This window comes from Thalassophryne amazonica, chromosome 6 (genome assembly GCF_902500255.1).
Source record: "Thalassophryne amazonica chromosome 6, fThaAma1.1, whole genome shotgun sequence".
Taxonomy (NCBI): domain Eukaryota; kingdom Metazoa; phylum Chordata; class Actinopteri; order Batrachoidiformes; family Batrachoididae; genus Thalassophryne; species Thalassophryne amazonica.
Genome location: NC_047108.1, coordinates 66,472,846 through 66,495,369, shown reverse-complemented (window position 1 = coordinate 66,495,369; position 22,524 = coordinate 66,472,846). Strand labels below are relative to the sequence as shown.

Below are 22,524 nucleotides of genomic sequence, written 5' to 3'. Positions count from 1 at the left end.
GTACGTGCGCTCATATACTGTCGCTGATGTCACCCGGGTCACACCTGCTGGCGTTGGTACAAGACTACCTCTGCACATGCACGCATGGAGTAATAAAAATAATGCACCACCCTCTGCTGGTCATTTGGAATTCATAGAACTGTAGTTACATACCCAACTCTCATTTTATTTGGAATACATTTGGCTATGTGTGCACCAAATTCTATGCCTTTATCAGAAAATGCACAATTGTTAGGGAAATTTTAGCTAAGGTGTATAGCCTGATCTAATAGTTACAGATACTCAAATCATTGTCCAATTACGATTAAGTGCAAGACACCAACTCGCCGGAAAAACAAGTGTTTACATGACAGAGCATTGCTAATTTTTTGCACATTTAGTCTCTGTCATGATTAGACTTGCACTGAAGCGCACAAATGTCTCCAGACTGTAGGAAAATATATTTTAATTCAGTTTAATATGAAAGTGTTCAAATTAATAGACAATGGACAAAGACTGGACATTTCAGTAACAATGCTTGTCACCTCAATTTGAAAATGAAGCCTCCATTAAAACTGACCCAAGGAAATTGTGTTCAGATAAAGTAGTACATTAAATTGTACAGGGTGGGGGGACTGAGAAATCTCATTCATTCAAAATTGACATCTACAGTGAAATAGTAAAATCTGAACCTGTTTCAAAGCACCAAACAATGCTGCAGCTGGATGTGTTTTAACACAATCTTTGTTAAGGTCACAAGAGAGAAATGCCAAAAATCACCTTCGTGATTGAACAGAAACTGAATTATATATACTGAAGGACAGCAAACAAAATTATTTTTTGTGACTTAAATACATTCAGTGGAAAAATGATTTTGCCAAAGGTATATTTTATCTATTCCATGTCATATTTAAACATTTAAAACATACAGTATACAAACAAGATTGAATGTCAACAATAATTTATCACTAAAAAGTATGACGATATACAAGGGCGTTTTTTTTTTTCTAATACACTTACATCGTTACAGTGACAAGACATGACAAATGAAACATGACAATTACAGAGTACAAACATTAGAAAAAACTAGATGTTTTTCATATCCATCAATGTATCATGTACAGTTAAGAAAATTTCAAAGTCGAGAACTATAAAAGAAATTAAATTACAACATATATTTACATGTCAATACATATCCTGCCCCTCATGAAAATATTTCCACATATTTAAGCTTACATTTCTGCCCACTTTAACTATAACATCCCACTAAAGTAAAACGTCAGATCTGATCCAAGAAAGCTGCCAAGAATTAGGACCAAAAAAAAAAATTTTTTTTAACTGAAACCTGCAGAAAACTCGTCTCGCCATACTATTTTACTGCTTTGCAAATGGAAATATTTAATTTACAAAAGTTACAATTATTTATAATGACAACTGAAGCAGTAGAAAAATCTAACAAAAGATATTTTTCATTAATAAAAAAAGGGGCAATGAAAGCACAATTTGCAAAGGAGTTTCTAAAACTACATTGTGTAAAACAATGACAATATCCTAAAATAATAAATATTAGAATAACCTCATGACGTCTGGTGTCATTGTAGCACTTTCTATATTGTGTTACGGAAAATGAATTACAAAATGAAAAAAGTTCCTCACAGTGGCAAACTGTATCGCTTGTATATACAAATGCAGTATATAAACCCTCCAATTATTATTTGTTCATTTTAAGGATAATACAATTAAAACAACTTTACAAGAGTGTTGTGGATTTATGCGCTTTCAATTTCCACAATTTAAGTGTTAAATGTTTTGTATACATTTCATATTGCTGATGCTCAGTCCAAATGTCATTTAATAATAATAAAGCAGTAGCTGTTTATCAGTTTTTGTTTTTTTTGTTGTTTTTTTTTTACACTAGTTGACCTAACTAGTTTAATTGGTCAACTGTTCTAATGTTTTACAACAGGCCTTGTTGCAAGTGCTTTGCAATTTTAATTTATTTGCCACATTAAATATTTAAGGAGATAATTGCTCAAGGTAATCTCAAATGTGAACATACATGAATGAAAATATTAAGAGGAGAACTAAAACAGATAGAACTAAAATAGAATGTAATTAGCGAGGCAGGGTAACTGGTGTATTAGTAGGTGCAATGACATGTAATAGGTGAAAAACAAACTATCTAAAGTACAAAATATAGATTACTATATCTGTCTCCTTTGACTTTACAACAACAAAAGCATTCTTCATTCCAACTTAAAAATCTTCAGTCACTGTCTGATATTTCTCACAAGAGCAGTTTGCCGTTGCGGTGAATCTTCAAAATTTTTCCAAGTCTCTGCTTTGCAGTTGCAAGTCCTTTCTTTGGACGTCTCCCTAAGTTAAAGTTAAATAGGAAAAATTAGAACACATTCTGCCCTAGACTTGAAACTATGTTGGAAATGTTTGAAATAGTTGTTTACCTTGACCAACCCCTGTGATTCCTTGGCTGGCTAAGCCTGCAGCAGACACTCCAGAGTGAGAGCTGCTGTTTTGGGGAGAGAGAGAAGGTCGGCGTGAAGACAGGAATACACCAGGTGCCATGGCGCCACCGCCTCTAGGGCCTCCAGGGCCAAAGGGTCCTGGTCCTGCTGTGTATTCATGGTCCAACAGGCTGGCAGAGTAGAAATCCATCCTCCTCTCTGGACTGAAATCTGCTGCAGACTCTGGAGCAGGTGGAGGGGATGGTGGAGCTGGCTCAATCTGAAGAGGAGTATTCACTACAGGAGCAGGAGGACGTGGCTTTTTGGTATACTTCCTTTTAGCAGGCTTCTGCTGCTCCTGATTCAAAATGAAGGAACAACAGTCTCGTTTGTAGAGTTTTAAAGATGCCTATGTTCAGTTGTTAGTCACACATTCAAAAAGGTACATGGTTCCATACCAAAGATATGCAATCTAAATGCTTTGCTTTACAACTCACTTGTTGAGCCAACTTGGCAGCAGCTGCTGCAAGACCAGTTTCAACAGATGCTACTCTAGCTCCTTCTCTTGCTGGTCGATCCTGTTTTGGAAGGGTGGGCATCACCCTGGCTACAAATATAAAGTAATGTGAATAGGATCAATCATCAATAAAAAAAGCAATTCCGATCTGTCATCTTTTCATTCCTCAACCAGGTACCTTTGGGGCTCCATGGTGTATCATCCCAGTTTTTCTTTCGCTTCATTTTAGCCTTGTTTGCATGGTCCTCTTCGTCAGATTCCAAAGATGGATAAACTTCAACAAGAATATTACCACCGTCAAACGCTGTCTAAACTAGTACTTCACTCTGCATCAGTTAGAAATGAGTAGATCTGAATTAGCATGCAAAATGCTCACCATAGTCTGAGTCTTTAAAACAGGTCCCAAGAGTCTCTTGTTCATCGGGACTCTCCTCATCACTAAAATGACGGGCTGGCCTTTTAATCGGTCGTTTTCCAGGACGGTGAATGATGACTTTCTTCTCAGGACTTCCTGTCTTTTTGACTCCTCCAGTCACCCACACAGCCCGGCCACCCTTCTCCTTGACCATCCCCAGTCCCTCTGTCAAGCCTCCGGACATAGATAAAGGAGATGAAGACGCGGAAGATGAGGATGACGAGGGGGGGTTTGCCATTGAGAGCATACCCTGGATGGCATCACGAGTACTTGGAGAGGCTGGAGCTTCTTCACTAAAAAACAAATTTAAAACCACTATTCAACTCAACAACTCCCAAAACATCAAAGAGCTGGACTTACTAAAAAATAAATACACCTGTATACCTTATTTTCTGAAGTACAAGTCACAGGTTGGTGTTTTTTTGTTTGTTTTTTTACACTAGTACTAGTATAGGTGGCCCTGTGACTTACATACGAAAAAAAAAAAAATCCAGATTCATTATTAATAACAATGATGATAATAATAATAATAATAATGATGACTGTTTATATAAAACTTTCTCAGGAATCAAAGGACTAAACAAAATTAATAATAAAAATAAATGCCAATAATGAATAAGTGACCTACAAAAACATACAAAAATCACAAATTAAAGCGCTGATACAGAAAAAAGGGTGTGATTTATATACGGGCTCTTCCTCCAGCTGGCATTTTTTTTTTTAAAACAGGTGTGACTTATACCACGGAAAATACACTCAACAAAAATATAAACGCAACACTTTCGGTTTTGCTCCCATTTTGTATGAGATGAACTCAAAGATCTAAAACTTTTTCCACATACACAATATCACCATTTCCCTCAAATATTGTTCACAAACCAGTCTAAATCTGTGATAGTGAGCACTTCTCCTTTGCTGAGATAATCCATCCCACCTCACAGGTGTGCCATATCAAGATGCTGATTAGACACCATGATTAGTGCACAGGTGTGCCTTAGACTGTCCACAATAAAAGGCCACTCTGAAAGGTGCAGTTTTGTTTTATTGGGGGGGGATACCAGTCAGTACTGGTGTGACCACCATTTGCCTCATGCAGTGCAACACATCTCCTTTGCATAGAGTTGATCAGGTTGTCAATTGTGGCCTGTGGAATGTTGGTCCACTCCTCTTCAATGGCTGTGCGAAGTTGCTGGATATTGGCAGGAACTGGTACATGCTGTCGTATACGCCGGTCCAGAGCATCCCAAACATGCTCAATGGGTGACATGTCCGGTGAGTATGCTGGCCATGCAAGAACTGGGACATTTTCAGCTTCCAAGAATTGTGTACAGATCCTTGCAACATGGGGCCGTGCATTATCCTGCTGCAACATGAGGTGATGTTCTTGGATGTATGGCACAACAATGGGCCTCAGGATCTCGTCACGGTATCTCTGTGCATTCAAAATGCCATCAATAAAATGCACCTGTGTTCTTCGTCCATAACAGATGCCTGCCCATACCATAACCCCACCGCCACCATGGGCCACTCGATCCACAACATTGACATCAGAAAACCACGACGCCACACACGCTGTCTGCCATCTGCCCTGGACAGTGTGAACCGGGATTCATCCGTGAAGAGAAGACCTCTCCAACGTGCCAAACTCCAGCGAATGTGAGCATTTGCCCACTCAAGTCGGTTACAACGACGAACCGGAGTCAGGTCGAGACCCCGATGAGGACGACGAGCATGCAGATGAGCTTCCCTGAGACGGTTTCTGACAGTTTGTGCAGAAATTCTTTGGTTATGCAAACCGATTGTTTCAGCAGCTGTCCGAGTGGCTGGTCTCAGACGATCTTGGAGGTGAACATGCTGGATGTGGAGGTCCTGGGCTGGTGTGGTTACACATGGTCTGCGGTTGTGAGGCTGGTTGGACGTACTGCCAAATTCTCTGAAACGCCTTTGGAGACGGCTTATGGTAGAGAAATGAACATTCAATACACGAGCAACAGCTCTGGTTGACATTCCTGCTGTCAGCATGCCAATTGCACGCTCCCACAAATCTTGCGACATCGGTGGCATTGTGCTGTGTGATAAAACTGCACCTTTCAGAGTGGCCTTTTATTGTGGGCAGTCTAAGGCACACCTGTGCACTAATCATGGTGTCTAATCAGCATCTTGATATGGCACACCTGTGAGGTGGGATGGATTATCTCAGCAAAGGAGAAGTGCTCACTATCACAGATTTAGACTGGTTTGTGAACAATATTTGAGGGAAATGGTGATATTGTGTATGTGGAAAAAGTTTTAGATCTTTGAGTTCATCTCATACAAAATGGGAGCAAAACCAAAAGTGTTGCGTTTATATTTTTGTTGAGTGTATGTTACTATGAGATTGTAAAGTTATTGATTGTAGTAACAACAATAGTTGGTCTTCCCATTTATTTTATGTGGCATTGTCACTGGAATTCAGTGATCAGAACATTCAAATAGAAAACATTCAACCATCTTCAACCGCTTACTTCAAGTAAGGGTCGTGGGGGGCTGGAGCCTATCCCAGCAGTCATAGGGAGTGAGGTGGGGTACACCCGTGACAGTACGCCAGTCTGTCGCAGGGCCACATATAGATAAACTAACACATTCACACCCGCACGCACAACTACGGACAATTTCAAGTTTCCAATTCACCTAACCTGCATGTCTCTGGATGTGGGAAGAAGGCAGCACACCCAGAGAGAACCCACGAAAACACAGGGAGAACAAGCAAACTCCACACAGAAAGGCCACAGGTGGGACTCGAATCCATGACCTTCTTACTGTGAGGCAACAGTGCTAACAACTAATCCACCGTGCTGCCCGAAAATACAAAACTTTGAACATAATTCAAAAACCAAACAGGATTAATAAGAACTGGGGAAATTTAACCTGAGTGTTCCAGAGTCCAAGCCTGCCACTTGCTTGCTGGCCTTCAATAAGTCCAAAATGCCTCCTACTCCACCCTTCACTCCATGGGCAGCCAGGGCTTCTTCATCTGTGGTGTAATCCTCCTAAAGCCACATATATAGTACTGTTACCAATGCAGGAGCAGTATACTAATATAGTAACAATGACTAATTCATTACTAATTACCAAGGTTATAAACCTCCAGAGAATTATTTGTTTGTCACCCTGTGTACAAGGTATCTGAAAACATAAAAACAGGTCCTGCAGAAAGTTTCTGTGGGGGAGATGATCCTTGGGTCAGGGAAAAGTTAATCAAATTTTAGTGATGAAATGGGTCTGCCTTTGCTTTTTCCTGTCATCCTTGAAAAACCCCATCCTTCAATTGGTTTAGTCAGTTTAGTTAAGTGTCATACTGCCATTACCATAAGTGAAAACTGTCCTGCATTTGATATTTTCCACCACTGTCTCTGTGGGTGTGTAAAAATAAAGCTGACTATTGATAGGACTAATATTTTTAGAGAAACTACAACTTAATATCATCACATAAATCAAGAGTATTTTGGTCCAATACCCATGTAGTACCTTAAAAAAAAAACAAAGATTTCAAACAAATATATAAGGCCCTGTAAAAAAAAAAAAAAAAAAAACATCATCCCAGCCCACATGCCGAAATCAGCCCACATCAATTTATTTATTTTGGCAAATTTCATTGACGGCAGTATAGCTACTAAAAGAACCGGCGCATCCACTAGGTGGTGAGTATGCTTTGCCCCAAGATGGCCAAAGTTTACCAAGCCGGACCCGGAACTTGCTGCTTATATTCATTTCAGTTGCTCCATCTCTCTCACAAACAGTATGCATGTTTATCACACTACTAGCGTGAAACATGGAAACAGAATTTATTTAAATTTATTTAAAAATAGCTGATGTTTTCAGTTCCTCACTTGGTATGCAAGTGCTTGCATGTGCCGTTTATCAGGTTTGAAATTACATTTTAGGTATGTTTTTCTAATGTCAAGGATGATAATCTGTTTTTTTTAATGGCGCCAAAACAATGAAGAATTAAAACCATCTCTCATCATCTCCCCTGCTTGTCTGCATACGTACTTAAATTGTTCCTTCTGTACATTTATTTAAAGTGCTCTATATTAGTGCTTCTCTACAATTCTTCAATCAACTCATTCTACAAATTCACCACACAAACTGAAATGTACACACTCTTCATCACGTGTCAATGTCAAACTTCGCATCTCCATCTTTGTGAAGAAACAGGAAAACGCATAGCATCACATGGCACTATACATTCAATTTGGCAGACAAAACTGACTTTCAAAAAATTACTCAAACAAACCACATTCAGAGGCTAGCCGTTCAACACCATCATTCCTGACATTCTCCACCAAAAACTCTCCAACCTCTCTGTGCCAGCTCCCACCAGTCAGTGGATCTCCAACTTCCTGACTGACAGAACACAGCAGCTGAGGCTGGGGAGCATCACATCCAGCACATGGACAATCAGCACTGGTGCCCGTCAGGGTTGTGTGCTCACCTCACTGCTCTTCTCCCTCTACAGGAATGACTGCACCTTGGGGAGGTGATGGTCTAGTGGTTAAGGGTTGGGCTTCAGACCAGAGAATCCTCAGTTCAAAACCCAGCCATACCAGAAAATCACTAAGGGCCCTTGGACAAAGTCCTTAAACCCCAAGTTGATCCCGGTGTATAATGAGCAACAACTTTTTAAAACCTTTAATATTTTAAAAACAATGATAGCAATCAAACGTCTGACAATTCATACAAGATAAAGCCAGTTTTCCACAAATTTCTTAAATTGAAGCACATGGATATCAACAGTGGAGCTAGAAATGAACTCTAACTGGAACAACTGCATTGTGTAGTTACTAGTTCTTTCTTGGACTTTATGATAACCTGCAATGTATATTCGTGTAATACTATAAAATTTCTCTTCAAACGGACCAGCACTAACATATATGTCAACGATTTTTGTAAAGTTTTGGATGTGTTAAAGCTGTTCTCTTTGGTGATGACACAAACTTGTTTTGTTCAGGAGAGAACGTGCAACAATTATTTGATTTAAGAACTGAAATGATAAAGTTGAAGAGTTGGTTTGATATTAAACTGTCATTAAATTGGTCTAAAACTAAAATGATGTTATTTGGAAATTATAAAAAGGATGTACATATACAGTTAAACATACTTGTGGTAAACATAGCATGTGTTAAAGAGAATAAGCTGTTAGGTGTGATTATTGATGCTGGAATTAACTGGAAAGCTCATGTTCAACATATTCAAAAGAAAACATCTTAAAGTATTGCAGTATTAAATAAAGCAAAGCACATACTTGATGGCAAATCACTACACACTATTGTGCATTGATTGCACCTTACTTGACGTACTGTGCTGAAGTCTGGGGCAATAACTATAAAACTACAGTGCAACCATTATTCATCCTTCAAAAAAGAGCATTAAGAATAATTGACAATGCAGGGTATCGGGGTTCATACCAATCTATTGTTCATTAAATTGAAGATAATAAAGCTTTATGATATGATTTCATTCAAGACTGTTCAATTGATGTATAAAGCGAAAAATAAGCAATTACCATTTAGAATTCAAGAATAATTTACGCAAAGAGAAGGAATGTATAATTTAAGGGGTTTGTATCATTTTAAAATTGCTGGTGCTAGGACAACCAGGAAATGCTTCTGTGTCTCCATTTGTGGTCCTAAAAAAAAAAAAAAAAATGGAATAATCTACCTGAGAAACTCAAGCAATGTCCAGATATCAGCCAGTTCAAATACTTATACAATGAAATGGTATTCTCCAGATATGTATTAAATGAAAGTGGTTGAGCTGTGTTGTATGAATACTTGAACCTTTTCTACTGAAATATGTAGGTGGTAACCAGCTTGTATTGGGAGCTGTTTGGGAAATATTTATCTTTTCATTGTAATTATGAGCTGCTGTCATTCAGATTTTGTTTAGAAATGAATGTTTATGAACAGACACATATACCTGGTTTGATTTTACTTCATGGAGGGGTGTAGGCATTGATAAGCTTTGCTTCTGCCTACGCCTTAAGGCACCGTGTACATAGTTTATTTTTTTTCTTACTGTCTTTTTCTTTGACTACTTCGTTTCTGCGTTTTGTTGTTGTATACGAGTGAAATTTTGTTGCATGGGTGTCTAATAAAATCAATTCAATTCAATGTACAATACTAATACTTAAGCAGAAACTAGGCGATAATTGGTGACTCACCGCTGATGCGCCGAAATGACGCATGCACAGTGAAGGCAGGGCGGACTGATTTTTAGGGGGGACCACTGGGTCGGTGACATCAGTATATGAATTCTGCCAAATAAGCATACAGATCCATAATAGCTCTGCTGTGGCAACTCGGGCTGAACCTAACAATTGTTTTATTAAATACTTAATCTATTGATTTTTTTTTTAGATCGCTTAATTAATCGGTTAACTTGTCACTAACAGCTGGTTCTGTTCCTGCATGTTTTAAATCTGGAGTGATGAAGCCCGCTCTTAAGAAACCCAATTTAGATGCAGTGTCGCCGACCGAACAGTCTCCCCTAAAAATTGGTCTGCCCTGCCTTCACTGCGCATGCGCCCATTTCGGGGCAGCGGTTCACTAATCATCACCTCGTTTCTGCTTAAAACTTCAATCCAGTCATCATCTATCTCAGCGACAGATATCTGAAGCTTTTGTACAACAATCATTTTCATATAAATTCAGCATTATTTCATAATAACACATAGGGGAAACAATCAGAGCGCCACAGCAGCATCCGAAGCCGACACGCTGCTGCGCCGCCGCCATTTCAGGGCATCAGTAACAATTCACCAATTATTGCCTTGTTTTCTGCTAAAACAGACTGGTTTCTGCTTGAAACAGACTTAGTATGATTTGTATGGTTAATAATCACATTGTTCTCTTTGATCACTGTGGGTGATCAGTCTCAGACGTGATGCTATGGTCCCAAATGACGCACACGCAGTGAAGGCAGGGTGGACCGTTCGGTCTGCGACACTGGGCCAAATTGTAGACCAATTTCAAATCTGTCTCTTTTGTAGTGTTCTCCTCAGTGGAGCTGGTAGGCTTTATTTTTTAATTTACTTTGAGAGAGTCTGTTGGAATTTGGATCTTGTGTGTGCGGTGCAGCTCGCTGTTTTAACACACACCTCTCAGCTGTTTTATTGCTGCTGTGAACATGGATGTGGAATGTCTCTGCAGTGTTGTTTTTCACAGGCTGTCTGATTACACAGATCTGTCAAAAACACATGAGCACTTTGTTTACTGTAGTCTCCGTAGCTGTTAGTTGTGAAAACTGTATACTTTGAAACCCATCATGGAAGTGTACAAAGTAATCCCGGTGTATCACTGGATGGTCATGAACAGCCTAAATCTAAATTGTTATGATTTCGATTCAACATGTCCTTTAATAGGTGCATATTTTCATATCTGCAGATACCGGTCATATTTTGAGCTCTTATCGGTCCATACTATTTTCAATATCATGTATCCCTACATGTTAGATTGACATAATGGAATACATTAAGGCATTGTCCCAGCTCTAGTGGTGACTCTGACCAAAAAGGGAGAAGTTGAAAGAACTTAACATTATGTTGACAATTTGAACATAGAGGAATTTTAACTCTAGCTGCCCATTCACTCTCATGGGTTCCTTTTTCAAAAAAGGATTTCTCACATATTAAACTATCATAGATAAATAGAGCATTCAGAAATGTAACTGCTAACAACATTTTAAAATTACTTAAAAAAAAGAAGGCAAACTGACCCTTTAAGTTCAAACGGTCAAAGCTTTAAAATGACTATTGCATCTGGCTTCAGTGAACCAGACACCATCAATAATAACCTCACCTCAATATCAAAATCTACTTCTCCTGGCTCCCTGACACGATTGGGGTCAGAGCAGGGCTTGGCTCGAGGCAATTTCCTTGGAAGCCCTGAAAGCAGAATTTGAAGATACTTGGGTCACAGGAGCAGTGTGGCTTAGAGACCATACTAAACTACACTATACAACGCATTCACCCAGCAGCTACAGATGCCCAAAGTAATACTGTAATGGTTAAGTCTGTAATGGTTAATGTAGCTATTAACCATTACAGATTTAAGTGGAGGGGTAAAATAATTGCACAAATCTGCACATCTTAAATTCAGTCAAGCATTCCTACACTTGCTAAAAATGTATCCCCAACAGCAACGCAGACTGGGATTTAAAGCTTTTTTGGAGGAAAGACTTTGGTGCTCAGTGGCCTTATTGCATGAACTATAAAATAAAATTCAGGAATTTCTGAAACTTCAGACTGTAATCAATTATGATAGTTTTAACGAAACTGTAAAATAAATAAATAAATAAATAAAAATCATTTAATATTTGGTAAATTCCAATATTTTAACACTTGACAAATTATATGCAATTCATCGCCACACCCTGCGCCTTTATTACTTACCATTTCATCTGTTTGCTTTTAATTACTCTTGGGAAATATAGTCAGAGAATTGTTATTTTCCTGTCTGTATAGTGCCACAACCACTGTGGCCAGGTCTGTTTCTCAAGAAAGTAATCACAGGAGACTATCTTTGAAAAAGGTTAAACAAAAACTGAATAATACTGCTGTTTAAAGTTAATTCCTCACCACTTAGTTTCTTCTTCTTACTAGAGCCTGCAGGCTTGCGTCGTGGAGGAGGAGTCTCATCAATCAGCAGTTCATCTTCAGACTCCAATTCAGAGAGGCTAGATCCTTCTGTGGCCACATGTTTATAGTTTTCACCACTTCCAGCTCCATTACTGCTTCCCATATGACCTTCCTTCTTGCTAAAATGCAATTTTTTAAAAAAGTAATTAAAACACAGCACTGCTTCAATAACTAATGGTAACTAAAAATCTAATCCTACCCTTGGATTTTTCCATTGGTCAGGACAAGTTTCAGTTTGCTCTTATTTAGCTTCCCTTCAAACTCTTCTAATGGCAACTCTAACTGGAAACACACATGAAAAAAATTGCAAGCATTAGCATGAAAAATACTGATATCAAATCTGTGGATAATAATTCAGTGTACATCAGTAATAACTGTAAAATGTTCACCTTGTTTTTGGATTTGCCTGGTTGTATTTTCTTGAGGGTATGTTTGGTATGTATTTCAAGGAGGTCAAGTTCATCTGCTTCTGCAGTCAGGAGTGTCTTTTGACTCTTCTTTGGACATGAAGACCCAAGAGCACCCATTACCTCCTTGGGTTTAGGACCTTTTTTACCAGGAGGACGGCCTGAATTCTGAGAGGTGGTAAGGGAAGCTTTGGGGAGAGGCAAACCAGGAAACTGAGGTCCACTACGCCCCATGTTCTGTTGAAAAATATCCTATAACAAGGAGAGATTGGTCTTATATTTGATAATTCAGGAAAATGGTAATGAGTAGATTCATATAATGAAATCATTTTAACTCAATAAACAACTGATTAAAAAGCATACATAAACATTTAATGAATTTACTATTTACTTCAACCAGACGGATCTCCTTGGCCAGGTCTTTCACTAGTGCCTGAGTATTGATGGTTTCTGGAATCTCCACTTCATGCTCTGCTAAAGCCTGGGGGAGGAAATCATTGATCATTTGGGCTCATTCTGACACAGACGTTTTAGCAGTTTTAAAACAGCAACAGCCTAGTCCTAACATGGTACACAAACAACTGCTTTAAATCTTTCCACAGAGAGATTAAATGTGGTAATTAACAGAGATTATAAAACTGAATATGAAGCATTTCTGTGTTGTATGTGGAGTTAATCCTGTCGTTTATTTTTCTTTTTTGGGGGGGGAGGGATAGTGGGGGGTTGTAATTAACTTAGAAATTTCATTTCAGATGGTAGACAAGGAGAAGGAAGTATGACTTCAGCATGAACAAATTAAAAATGATGCAATGAAAGGGCAATTATGAGAGACTTATTTATTCATCATTGGAAAATAATTTTAGGAAGTTTCCATTTCAATCAGAGTTTACAAGTTGCAACTGAACGCATCATAATGTACCACACAAACAATGTTGAAGCACAATATAAGTGCACATCACAACTGCTCATCTGTGTCTGCAGTTACTAAAAGCTGGGAACGTCCACGACAAAGTTCTGCCTCACTGTGGATTCTGAGCTGTATGGTACTAATTCCGTTAGGTCACTTCACTGATCTGTTCAGAGAGTAACCTCTGGTGCTAGGCTAGCCAGGCTGCCGTGGATGATTTTCAAGTTTCTGCTAGAGCAGCGCCTATGTGCATGCGTGATGACATCACAAATCTTTCCGGTTAGCAAGACGCGGTTTGCCGCTATCGTTTCTGTATGACAACATTGCTTTTCGTCTCATACATGGACAAGTCACATTCAGCTCATCAATCCATTCAGATATTGTCAACTTTCGTGCAAGACGCCAGACTTGGGAGGTTGGACGAAGTTGGGTGACAATCAAACAGAACGCTGATGGTACAGGAACTACGCAAACGATGAGGAACGGTCAAGACAGAAAGCAAAACGGAATACGGACTAACAGAAGTTGTCGTTGGGATTGGTTCACATTTTTCAACAGTTTGAAAATTCTAATTAAGCACCAGCTACAGGAATGAAGCTGGATGATCGTTAAATAGTGTCAACGTAAGTCCAGATTTCTTGTTTTGGCTCCGGTGTCCTTTGTTAACGCCGTGTGACCGGGGCTTTACATTGACATTCACACCACTGCAGCGCTTCTTCTTGTTCCTTGTGGGTTAACAACAACGACAACAAAATTGCTTACCGATACGGCGAGGAATTCGCCTCCAGTGGCCATTTCACTCCATTGGAAATCTGACAGGTGAGGTGTTGCTTCTGACAGGATTTTCTATATATTAGCAATATGATTATCAAATATTAATGTCTTTAATTTGATTGTTAATGCCTTTACTTTGATGTACTGTCTTTGATCAACAATTATTAGATGATCTGGGATCAGAAATGATAAAGTTGAAGAGTTGGTTTGATTCAATATGAACAAACTGTCACTAAATTGGTCTAAAAACTAAAATAATGTTATTTGGAAACCATAAAAAAGATGAACAAATACAGTTAAACATACAGAGGGTAAATATAGAACCTGTCAAAGAGAACAAGTTGTTAGGTGTGGTCATCGATGACAGAATCAACTGGAAAGCACATATTCAACATAGTCAAAAGAAAGTATTAAAAAGTACAGCAATATTAAGCAGGGCAAAGCACATTCTTGATGGTAAAGCACTACATACTCAGTACTGCACAATGATTGCACCTTAGTTGACTTATGGTGCTGAAGTATGGGGCAATACCTACAAAACTACAGTACAACCATTATTCAACCTTCAAAAAAGAGCATTATGAACAATTCATAAAGCAGGTTATCGGGATCATACCAATCCACCGTTTATTACATCACAGATTTCATTTAAGACTGTTCGATTGATGTATTAAAAAAAAAAAAATTAAGCAAGTACCTCTCAGAATTCAAGGATATTTTACGCAACGAGAAGGACTATATAATTTAAGGGGTTTGTATTGTTTTACAACTGTGGGCGCAAGGACGACCAGGAAATGCTTCTGTGTCTCTATTTGTGGCCCAACAAATTGGAATAAGCTACCTGAGAAACTCCAACGATGTCCAAATATCAATCAGTTTAAATATTTATACAAAGAAATGATGTTCGACGGGTATGTATCTGATGGAAACCGCTGAATTGTGTTGTATGTTGAATGTGCTTCATCTAAATTCTTACTATTGAATGTACTGGGGTAACTAGAATGAAATAGGAGCTAACAAAAATCTGATGTTATTGAGGAGCACTGTGAGTATAGACTTTATTACGGACGGTAGCTGGACCTCATGGCTCTTCTTCGGATTGTGGTATCACATCCTGCTACAACTGCTCACCCCATTGTTGTTTTTCTGGACTTACTACGTGTTATGATTTGTTGTATGATTCCTCTTGCTTGATGAATGGCTCAACAGATGATTTCCACCACAGTTGATGGCTTATTGCTGGACTGTTACTATGTTGCGTTATTGCTATCAGATGCTGAATTATGTCACCCCATCCAGACGGGGAAAACTGATGGTTAAGTACACTAAGTTTTTTGATGTTTCTACAATGATGATGTTGTGAATGTAGACATTAAAATTCGATAAACGGGGGGAATAATGACAGGATTTTCTATATGTTAGCAATATGACTGTCAAATATTAATGTCTTTACTTTGATTGTTAATGCCTTTACTTTGATGTACTGTCTTTGATCTTGTCTTTGATTCCGTTCTCTATTTTCATATATACATATTTGCATGTGTGACAGTTCATGTACCCTTATTCTTTTAATTAATCACTCATTGTCAAAGCAACCATATACACTGAACTGTTCAAGTAATCATTAAAACTGCTCACACGAGAGGGTGAACAGATGATCTTTGGCTTAGTGAATGTGCAGACTGTTTAGCTAAAGCTATGTTTTTGCTGAGCGCAGATGTGCGTCTTTAATTAACGGTTCAGCCTTGAGGGAAGAGCGGTGTGACCGGCACACTGGTTCAGGGTTGGACATTGTTATGGGAAGCGTAGGAGACTGAAGGCTTAAAGCCATAACAGTATTCATATCAATGTGAGACCAGACGCTCTGTCTTTTCCTTGTTTGTGATACTGCCGCTCCTATATGCTTGTATGTAACTTTTTGTCAATAAATAGGAGAAGCAAATGGGCAGGGCCCTTCAGAGCAGACGAGGACGGTTCTTGACGAAGGGACTCGCTTGTTTGTTCTCTCCCGATCAGGAAATAAAATTCAGTCTCCTGCGTGATCATTCTTTTGTGCTAATTGAGTTGCTCTTTTACAGATTTCAACTCTGACAGCTTCTAATGATGCGAAACACACGAGCGAGAGGCTCCCTAACTGGAGGTCTCGGTTTCAAGATGCTGGTGCAACTTGAAAATTGTCTATTATGGAACCTAATCACTGTAACACACTGCAAGCATCATGGTCGCATCCCATCGAACACATGCATCTCATGCAGCACATCTTCACCGTCTCAGATGAGAATAAGGATGCACATTAATTCTAAATGATCATAACTAATACATTTATTGACATTGTGTTAACTTGCACTATATTTGATAGGAGATCTCGTAGTGCAACAATCTTCCGTTGGTCCCACTGAGTGCCAAGAATGAAAGCATAATCTGGAATAATTAAATTTTATTTTTTCAATCTCAAAAACTTAATTTGCCAGACAAATTTGAAAAAGAAGCATAGTACAGAACATAAATTCTGTAACTTCAGACTTACATTTTTTAGGCCTGTCTCAACTCCAAAGTCTCCATGTTGACCACCAAACCTCCAAAGACCTATTCTTGACCACCCCATTCTTGACCTCAGTTTACATTTGACCCTTTGGTGTGCGATGTGTTCTGTGGTACTTTCTGCATTACACTGATAAGGCCCAAGCACACTGTATCATTTAGCAGTGAGTGGCTATCTTAAAATGAAGAGTGTCACTTGCATTGTGAGAGAACACAGCTACAACATTCTGGCCATGTGACCTGTTTCTGCATACAAGTGCCTCTGAATTGAGGCCACAAATGGCTTGAGAAGACAAAGGGGCTGCCCATATTCCTCCTGGCTACAGAAGATAGCTGGTTATTTTTAAGAGGTGATAATGGAGTTGTCTGCTTGGGTGATTATCAACCAGGACAGGAGGGGGCTCCACAGTGTGGTAGATCCTTACAAAATCTTTAAGTGTTATTTTTAATTAACTGTATGGAAATGAAGTGGCCATTCTGAACGACTTAACACACGCATTGTTTGGTAATATGAAATGCATGAAGTTGGAGAAAATTGAGTTAGAATGTTTCTAGGCCATGGTGCATGTAAATTTATAACTGCAGCCATGCGCACAGATGCATGTAACAAAGATTAAGCTTTTCAGAAATTGTTATCCATATTTATGTTCTAAGAAAAACTGTAAAATGAAATTTCTGACAATAGTATAATGTACCATTTCTGTATTTTCTTGTTTATTGGCCATGACAAACAAAGCTGCCTTTTGAGATGTAATGTGGGTACACCTTTTCCACACTTCCACACTTTTGAATTACTTTTACTCACAAAAGTTACAGGCTCACATTCTAACCTCTTTGCGGGTCCAGCTGCGGAAAGCATTGTTCAGCGCCTTCGCTCCATGAACCAGGTAAGTGGCAGGGTGTCTCCGGTTTTCTCTGAGACCTGTTGCCATTAATATTAAAATATCATGGTATACACAAGACCATCCAATACTTCTCAAAGCAAAAAACATTTCTATGGTTATCAACTAAAATCTCTTACCTCTAAAGGTATCAAGAAGGTGTTTTCCAACATACCAACACACAGTCTCAAAGTTGGGAAATTTAAACAAGTCTGCTGTGCTCAACCGCTTCTCTATTTCATATGCCCTACAAAACACAACAGCATAAGGTAAGTCAGAGGTTGTTGATGCCAATACCTACAAGAGTATATCTGCATAGATATCATGAAAGATTAGGAGTAATATGTATTTTGGATTAAATAGTCCATAGAGCTGCAACACCCCAGAGTGCCCTGAGAGCTCAATATCCCCTGCTGGCAAATACTGCATTGGTACAAGTGCTTGCTATATTCTGATAACATTTCAAGGTATGTGATAGTTGATTTCAGAATGCAGACACAAACTCATGAAACTGGCAGTGTCTAGGTTTGTTAATCAAGGGCCATAACTCTGGTAAAATGGGCCCAACTTGAACGATATGATAATATGCATATTACCAACCTCTAACAAGAATTGTACTAAGTTTCATGAAATTCCTCCTAAAAATATGAGAGAAGTTTATTTCAGCATGCAAACACCTACTCATGAAAGTGACGGAGTCTAGATAATTGTTAATCAAGCGCCGTAACTCTGGTAAAATGGGCCCAACTCGAACGATATATGGGTAAGACAAACCTGTAACAAGGACTTGTACCAAATTTCAGGAAATTCCTCTTAAGTGTGAGAGCAGTTGATTTCAGAAGGCTTATACCCTTTTTGGGAGGGAGAGATGCACATCACCACAACATAATCCCCCTTCAGGCCTCGGCCAGCGGGACATAAAAACCAAGTAGATAAAGCAATGCACACTCTTGTTTTCCATTTCTCAACTTTTATTAAGTTCATCTAGCTTGGGACTGAAAGCCTCATCAGTCCTGGAAAAGTTACTAGTCAAACATATTTTGTTTAAATGGTAACATGAGCTTCTTTCAACTAACCGTAATTGCATGTCGATATTGAGGCTATGCAGAAAATTCCCTCCGAAAGCCAGGCAGTCAACTGGTGTCAGCACAGCATGAATCCATCCTGAAAAAGACAAACATAAGTGGAAAAATGACAAGTGTATGACTACGAAAACCATGCACTAAATATACTCTGTACAGCTCACCTGTTGGTATGAAGAGAGTGTTCCCTTGTTTAACAGAGCACTTATAGCACATATCAACCTGGTCTCCGAAGAACATCTCATTCTGATTCGACGAGGAACTCCACCGCTCAAAAAGTGTCAGATTGGCTGGTGTAGGGGATATTAAGTAGAAAATCTTCTCACCCTGAATACAAACACAAATGTTTATAATGTAGTCATTAACTTGAACCATTATCTACTGTGTATTTTGTTCTTGTTTTTTTTATTTGGTTGTCAGTGTCATCTAAAACCTAAATAAAGAAACTTTCTCTCACCCTCAGGACGTGATACCATACTGAGGTGCCTCCAAAGTCGATGTGGAAGTCAGTGTAGCTGTCCTTCACTCCCATAAGGCAGTACTTCTGCACATTTGGTCTTTCAAATACAGACTCTTCCGGCCAGAGGTTTTCCACCCACGACAGTTTTCTCACAATCTTTGGTGTTTCCACTAAATTTGACAGTCTACAGCAAACAAAAAATTAGAGACGTGATCAAGATCTCAAAATACCACCCACCTCTTCCATGCCATCATTTTTCCCCTAGATTTGCTAGTCCTGCAGCTTTTATTTCAAAGCACTTTACATATAGTGCATCATCTGCAGCCATAAGATGGCACCATCTACGTGTGTGACAACAGAAAGCTGCTCCCGCATATTAATATGCATGAGGCGCCATCTGAGCCACACTCCGGAGTCAAGGTCGCAGTAATACACCATTAAGCCAGCCAATTGCCTTAAAACAAAGATGATCTGAATGAGGAAAACATGCTGGGTCTTAGAGAACTAATTAAATGAATAAATCATGCTCTCAAACTGAAAGCCAACACATTGCTTTATGCTTGCTAATGCAACAGTTGTTTTATAAATATGCCAATTAAATTCATTTTAATTCCTGAAGTGGTAGCACAACATCTCAAAAATAAATGTTTTGTCCTCTTTATTATGCATTTGTAGGCAGATGCAACTAATATACTGGTTCAACATATAGTCCAGAAAATATGGTAGTTGCTTACATATATAGTTTGCTTGTGTGACTGCTTGCTTTTGTGATTAAATACACTAATTAATAAACTTGTAAACCTGTGTGTGTGAATAAACAAACAAGTTATCTCTCCTTGATAAAGTCAGACCAGAATTAATTTCCCACACGTATCTTCACCTAACACCCCATTTACACTGAGTCCACGACTAATGTGCGATCAAAAAATGGCCTCTGCTCGCCGTCACTTGCACTGGCTCTCACTGGGGTTGCAGGCTGGCCACAGTGGGGTCTCCATGGTCAGAACAAAGGTCCCTCCTGGTCGCCATCACTCTCCATCGGTCTCCAACAGGTGTGCGAGTGTATTAAACCATTCAAAACACTCGCAGCAGTTGTGCGACCGGTTAAAAGATGCATGGGTCTCATAGTTAGTCTTGTTAACTCTCACAGGTCCCAACCCACTCCCAACCCGATCCTATTGGTCACAATGGACTAAAAATTGAGTCTGCATCACTGATTGTGCATATTAACATATATTTCACTCACACAATTCAGTCACAATGCACGCTTGGTGTAAGTGCAAATAACAGATCGAACTGGAGACCAGCCAAGACTTGAGAGTTGACAACATGTCATGGTCTTGCAGGTCTTATATGGGTCTCTGTCTGGTGTAAACGGGGCATAATATGTTACGGTTGTGTCAAGTTTCAATGAAATCAACTAAACAGTGTAGGAGGAAATGCACTACAAATACTCAGTGACAAGGTGATTTCTATATACACCCCCCCACCCCCCAAAAATGCTGTTTGCAGGGAGTCTAACAACAGCACAATGCATATGATAGTTACTGCATTTTTAAAATTAATAAGTGAGCATCATGGGAACAAACAGAACCCTAAGCAACATGCAAGTCTTTGTTTACCTGGTCTCAGAGAATTCCAGACTAATAACATTGAGGACTCTTTCTCTGTTGGGACTGTTGTAGTATTCCACAAAATCACCCAACCGCATCTTCAGGTCACACTGCCGTGATACATCAATCACATCAATCTCTTTGTCTGTACCTGTAATATGAACATATTAAATGTGAGCAAATACACATTACCCTGTAAATGTTTAAAATCAGAGTTATGTGCCAGCCTTTAAACAGATGTGGGGCAACTAATAAATATATAAATTACTAAAAGTAGAGATGTCACCACTCAAGATGCATATAACCAAAGTGACTTACCTTATATGTCATACAGTGACATGTTATTTTGCCTATTTTATCCATTGTGTGGGAGGAAATCAATCTTACAACTAAGGGACACAAAACAACCATCTGTACTCACCAATAAATGCTGGTAAACCTAGTAGCTCTTAACCAGCTGCTTACCATTTGTTCTGAACCATTGCAGGGACCTATAAGCCCTCGCCACTTCACATATGGTGACTGAATGCATGATGTGTGGTGAGCAGAGTTTGCCTATGAATGGTTGTGGAGCCCCTATGTGACTTTGTTTGGGTGGGTCCCTATGTGACTGACACACACCACAACTCTGCCAGTGTTGCATGCAAAAACTAAAGGCACCTTGACACTTGTACAAATTTGATCCATGCTTTTGTCCTGCTGGATTCCACGCTTTTCTGGATCAACAGTAAAAGCCCTTTTGTACATAAAGAGGCTTACATTGTGTTTACTCATAGGAAGGACGTGCTACGAATGTCATTTTTCTGTCATTCGTGGCACATTCCTGACATTCTTAACGTGACTTAACGCATCTGAATAGGTTTCTTATGCTGCATTTACACATAGGCAACATGCGTTACGAATGTCATATGTGCATCAATCTTGGCACATTGTTGACATTAACGTAACTTAACGCATCTGAATAGGTTTCTTAATAGTGCGTGTTGCGTGATATTCAAGATTTTCATGGAGCATGTTTTTGGCTGTCAAAAAAAAAAAAAAATCAAAAAATGTCACACCACCCTCATGGATGTCATGGAGGTCGCAGCTGAGCACGTTGATAAATCTACATTAGTGGTGATCCTTAATAGAGCGTGACAGCGTTCTTCTCTGATGTGTGCACAATTAAACCCTGCTGCACCGCATTCAGTTTCATTACTGCAGTATGCTGAAGGAGGACAGTGATGCCAAGTTGGCTAAAAGTTTAATTCCAATGCTCATCAGTGCGCTCCCGCAGGTGTTCCACCTGCTGCATATGCCTGATGTTTGGGAAAATGAGCGAGACGAGAGCCACGTGGAGCCACAAATCTGGCTCTCAGTCTCCTCCTCTTTTCTGCACCAGTCCATGGCACAGAGCCCAACTAAGCATGCAATCAAAAAGTTCTTCTGCTGTGGCTTTTGAGGAGCAAACTGGAGTGAGCTGAATTGTTCAGCAACTGACGGTTGGATGAATATGTGGGGGTTTTGGGAGACAATGTTCCTCATTCACAACGTGACAGAACTAAACGACGTGGAACATTATACTTGACCGTGTGTAATGGTTCCGGATAATTCTCCAGCAACACGTGCCATTAATCGTAACATCCTGAGGACACCTGACACCTCTGCCTCAAATCATCACATTCATGATCAGCGGCCAAGAATGTATACTTCGTGGCATTCGTGACGTGACTTCGTTATGTGTAAATGCAGCCTTAACTGTGTATCGGTGCGTGATATTCTTGGAGCATGTTTATGGCTGTCCAAAAATCTTCCACAAATGTCACGCAT

At 39.3% G+C, this 22,524-nt stretch overlaps 1 protein-coding gene across 2 annotated transcripts in view; it reads right to left on the bottom strand.

The window, feature by feature from the left end:
• Positions 1 to 430: 430 nt before the first annotated feature.
• Positions 431 to 22,524, bottom strand: part of phf8 (PHD finger protein 8) — a 40,552-nt gene continuing 18,458 nt past the window's right edge. Inside the window, exons 6-22 of one of the 2 annotated variants that reach the window (XM_034172370.1) lie at positions 20,725 to 20,866; positions 19,100 to 19,286; positions 18,807 to 18,969; positions 18,637 to 18,724; positions 17,701 to 17,807; positions 17,510 to 17,601; positions 12,849 to 12,938; positions 12,440 to 12,709; positions 12,250 to 12,332; positions 11,991 to 12,169; positions 11,212 to 11,297; positions 6,281 to 6,402; positions 3,335 to 3,666; positions 3,137 to 3,232; positions 2,939 to 3,048; positions 2,442 to 2,799; positions 431 to 2,355 (exon numbers count right to left, since the gene is read on the bottom strand). In XM_034172370.1, coding sequence (XP_034028261.1) covers positions 2,267 to 2,355; positions 2,442 to 2,799; positions 2,939 to 3,048; positions 3,137 to 3,232; positions 3,335 to 3,666; positions 6,281 to 6,402; positions 11,212 to 11,297; positions 11,991 to 12,169; positions 12,250 to 12,332; positions 12,440 to 12,709; positions 12,849 to 12,938; positions 17,510 to 17,601; positions 17,701 to 17,807; positions 18,637 to 18,724; positions 18,807 to 18,969; positions 19,100 to 19,286; positions 20,725 to 20,866 — 2,594 coding nt within the window. In that variant the 3' untranslated portion in view covers positions 431 to 2,266. Of the gene's footprint in view, positions 2,356 to 2,441; positions 2,800 to 2,938; positions 3,049 to 3,136; positions 3,233 to 3,334; positions 3,667 to 6,280; positions 6,403 to 11,211; positions 11,298 to 11,990; positions 12,170 to 12,249; positions 12,335 to 12,439; positions 12,710 to 12,848; positions 12,939 to 17,509; positions 17,602 to 17,700; positions 17,808 to 18,636; positions 18,725 to 18,806; positions 18,970 to 19,099; positions 19,287 to 20,724; positions 20,867 to 22,524 lie in introns of both variants that reach the window. The other variant, XM_034172371.1, reaches the window with a different exon arrangement.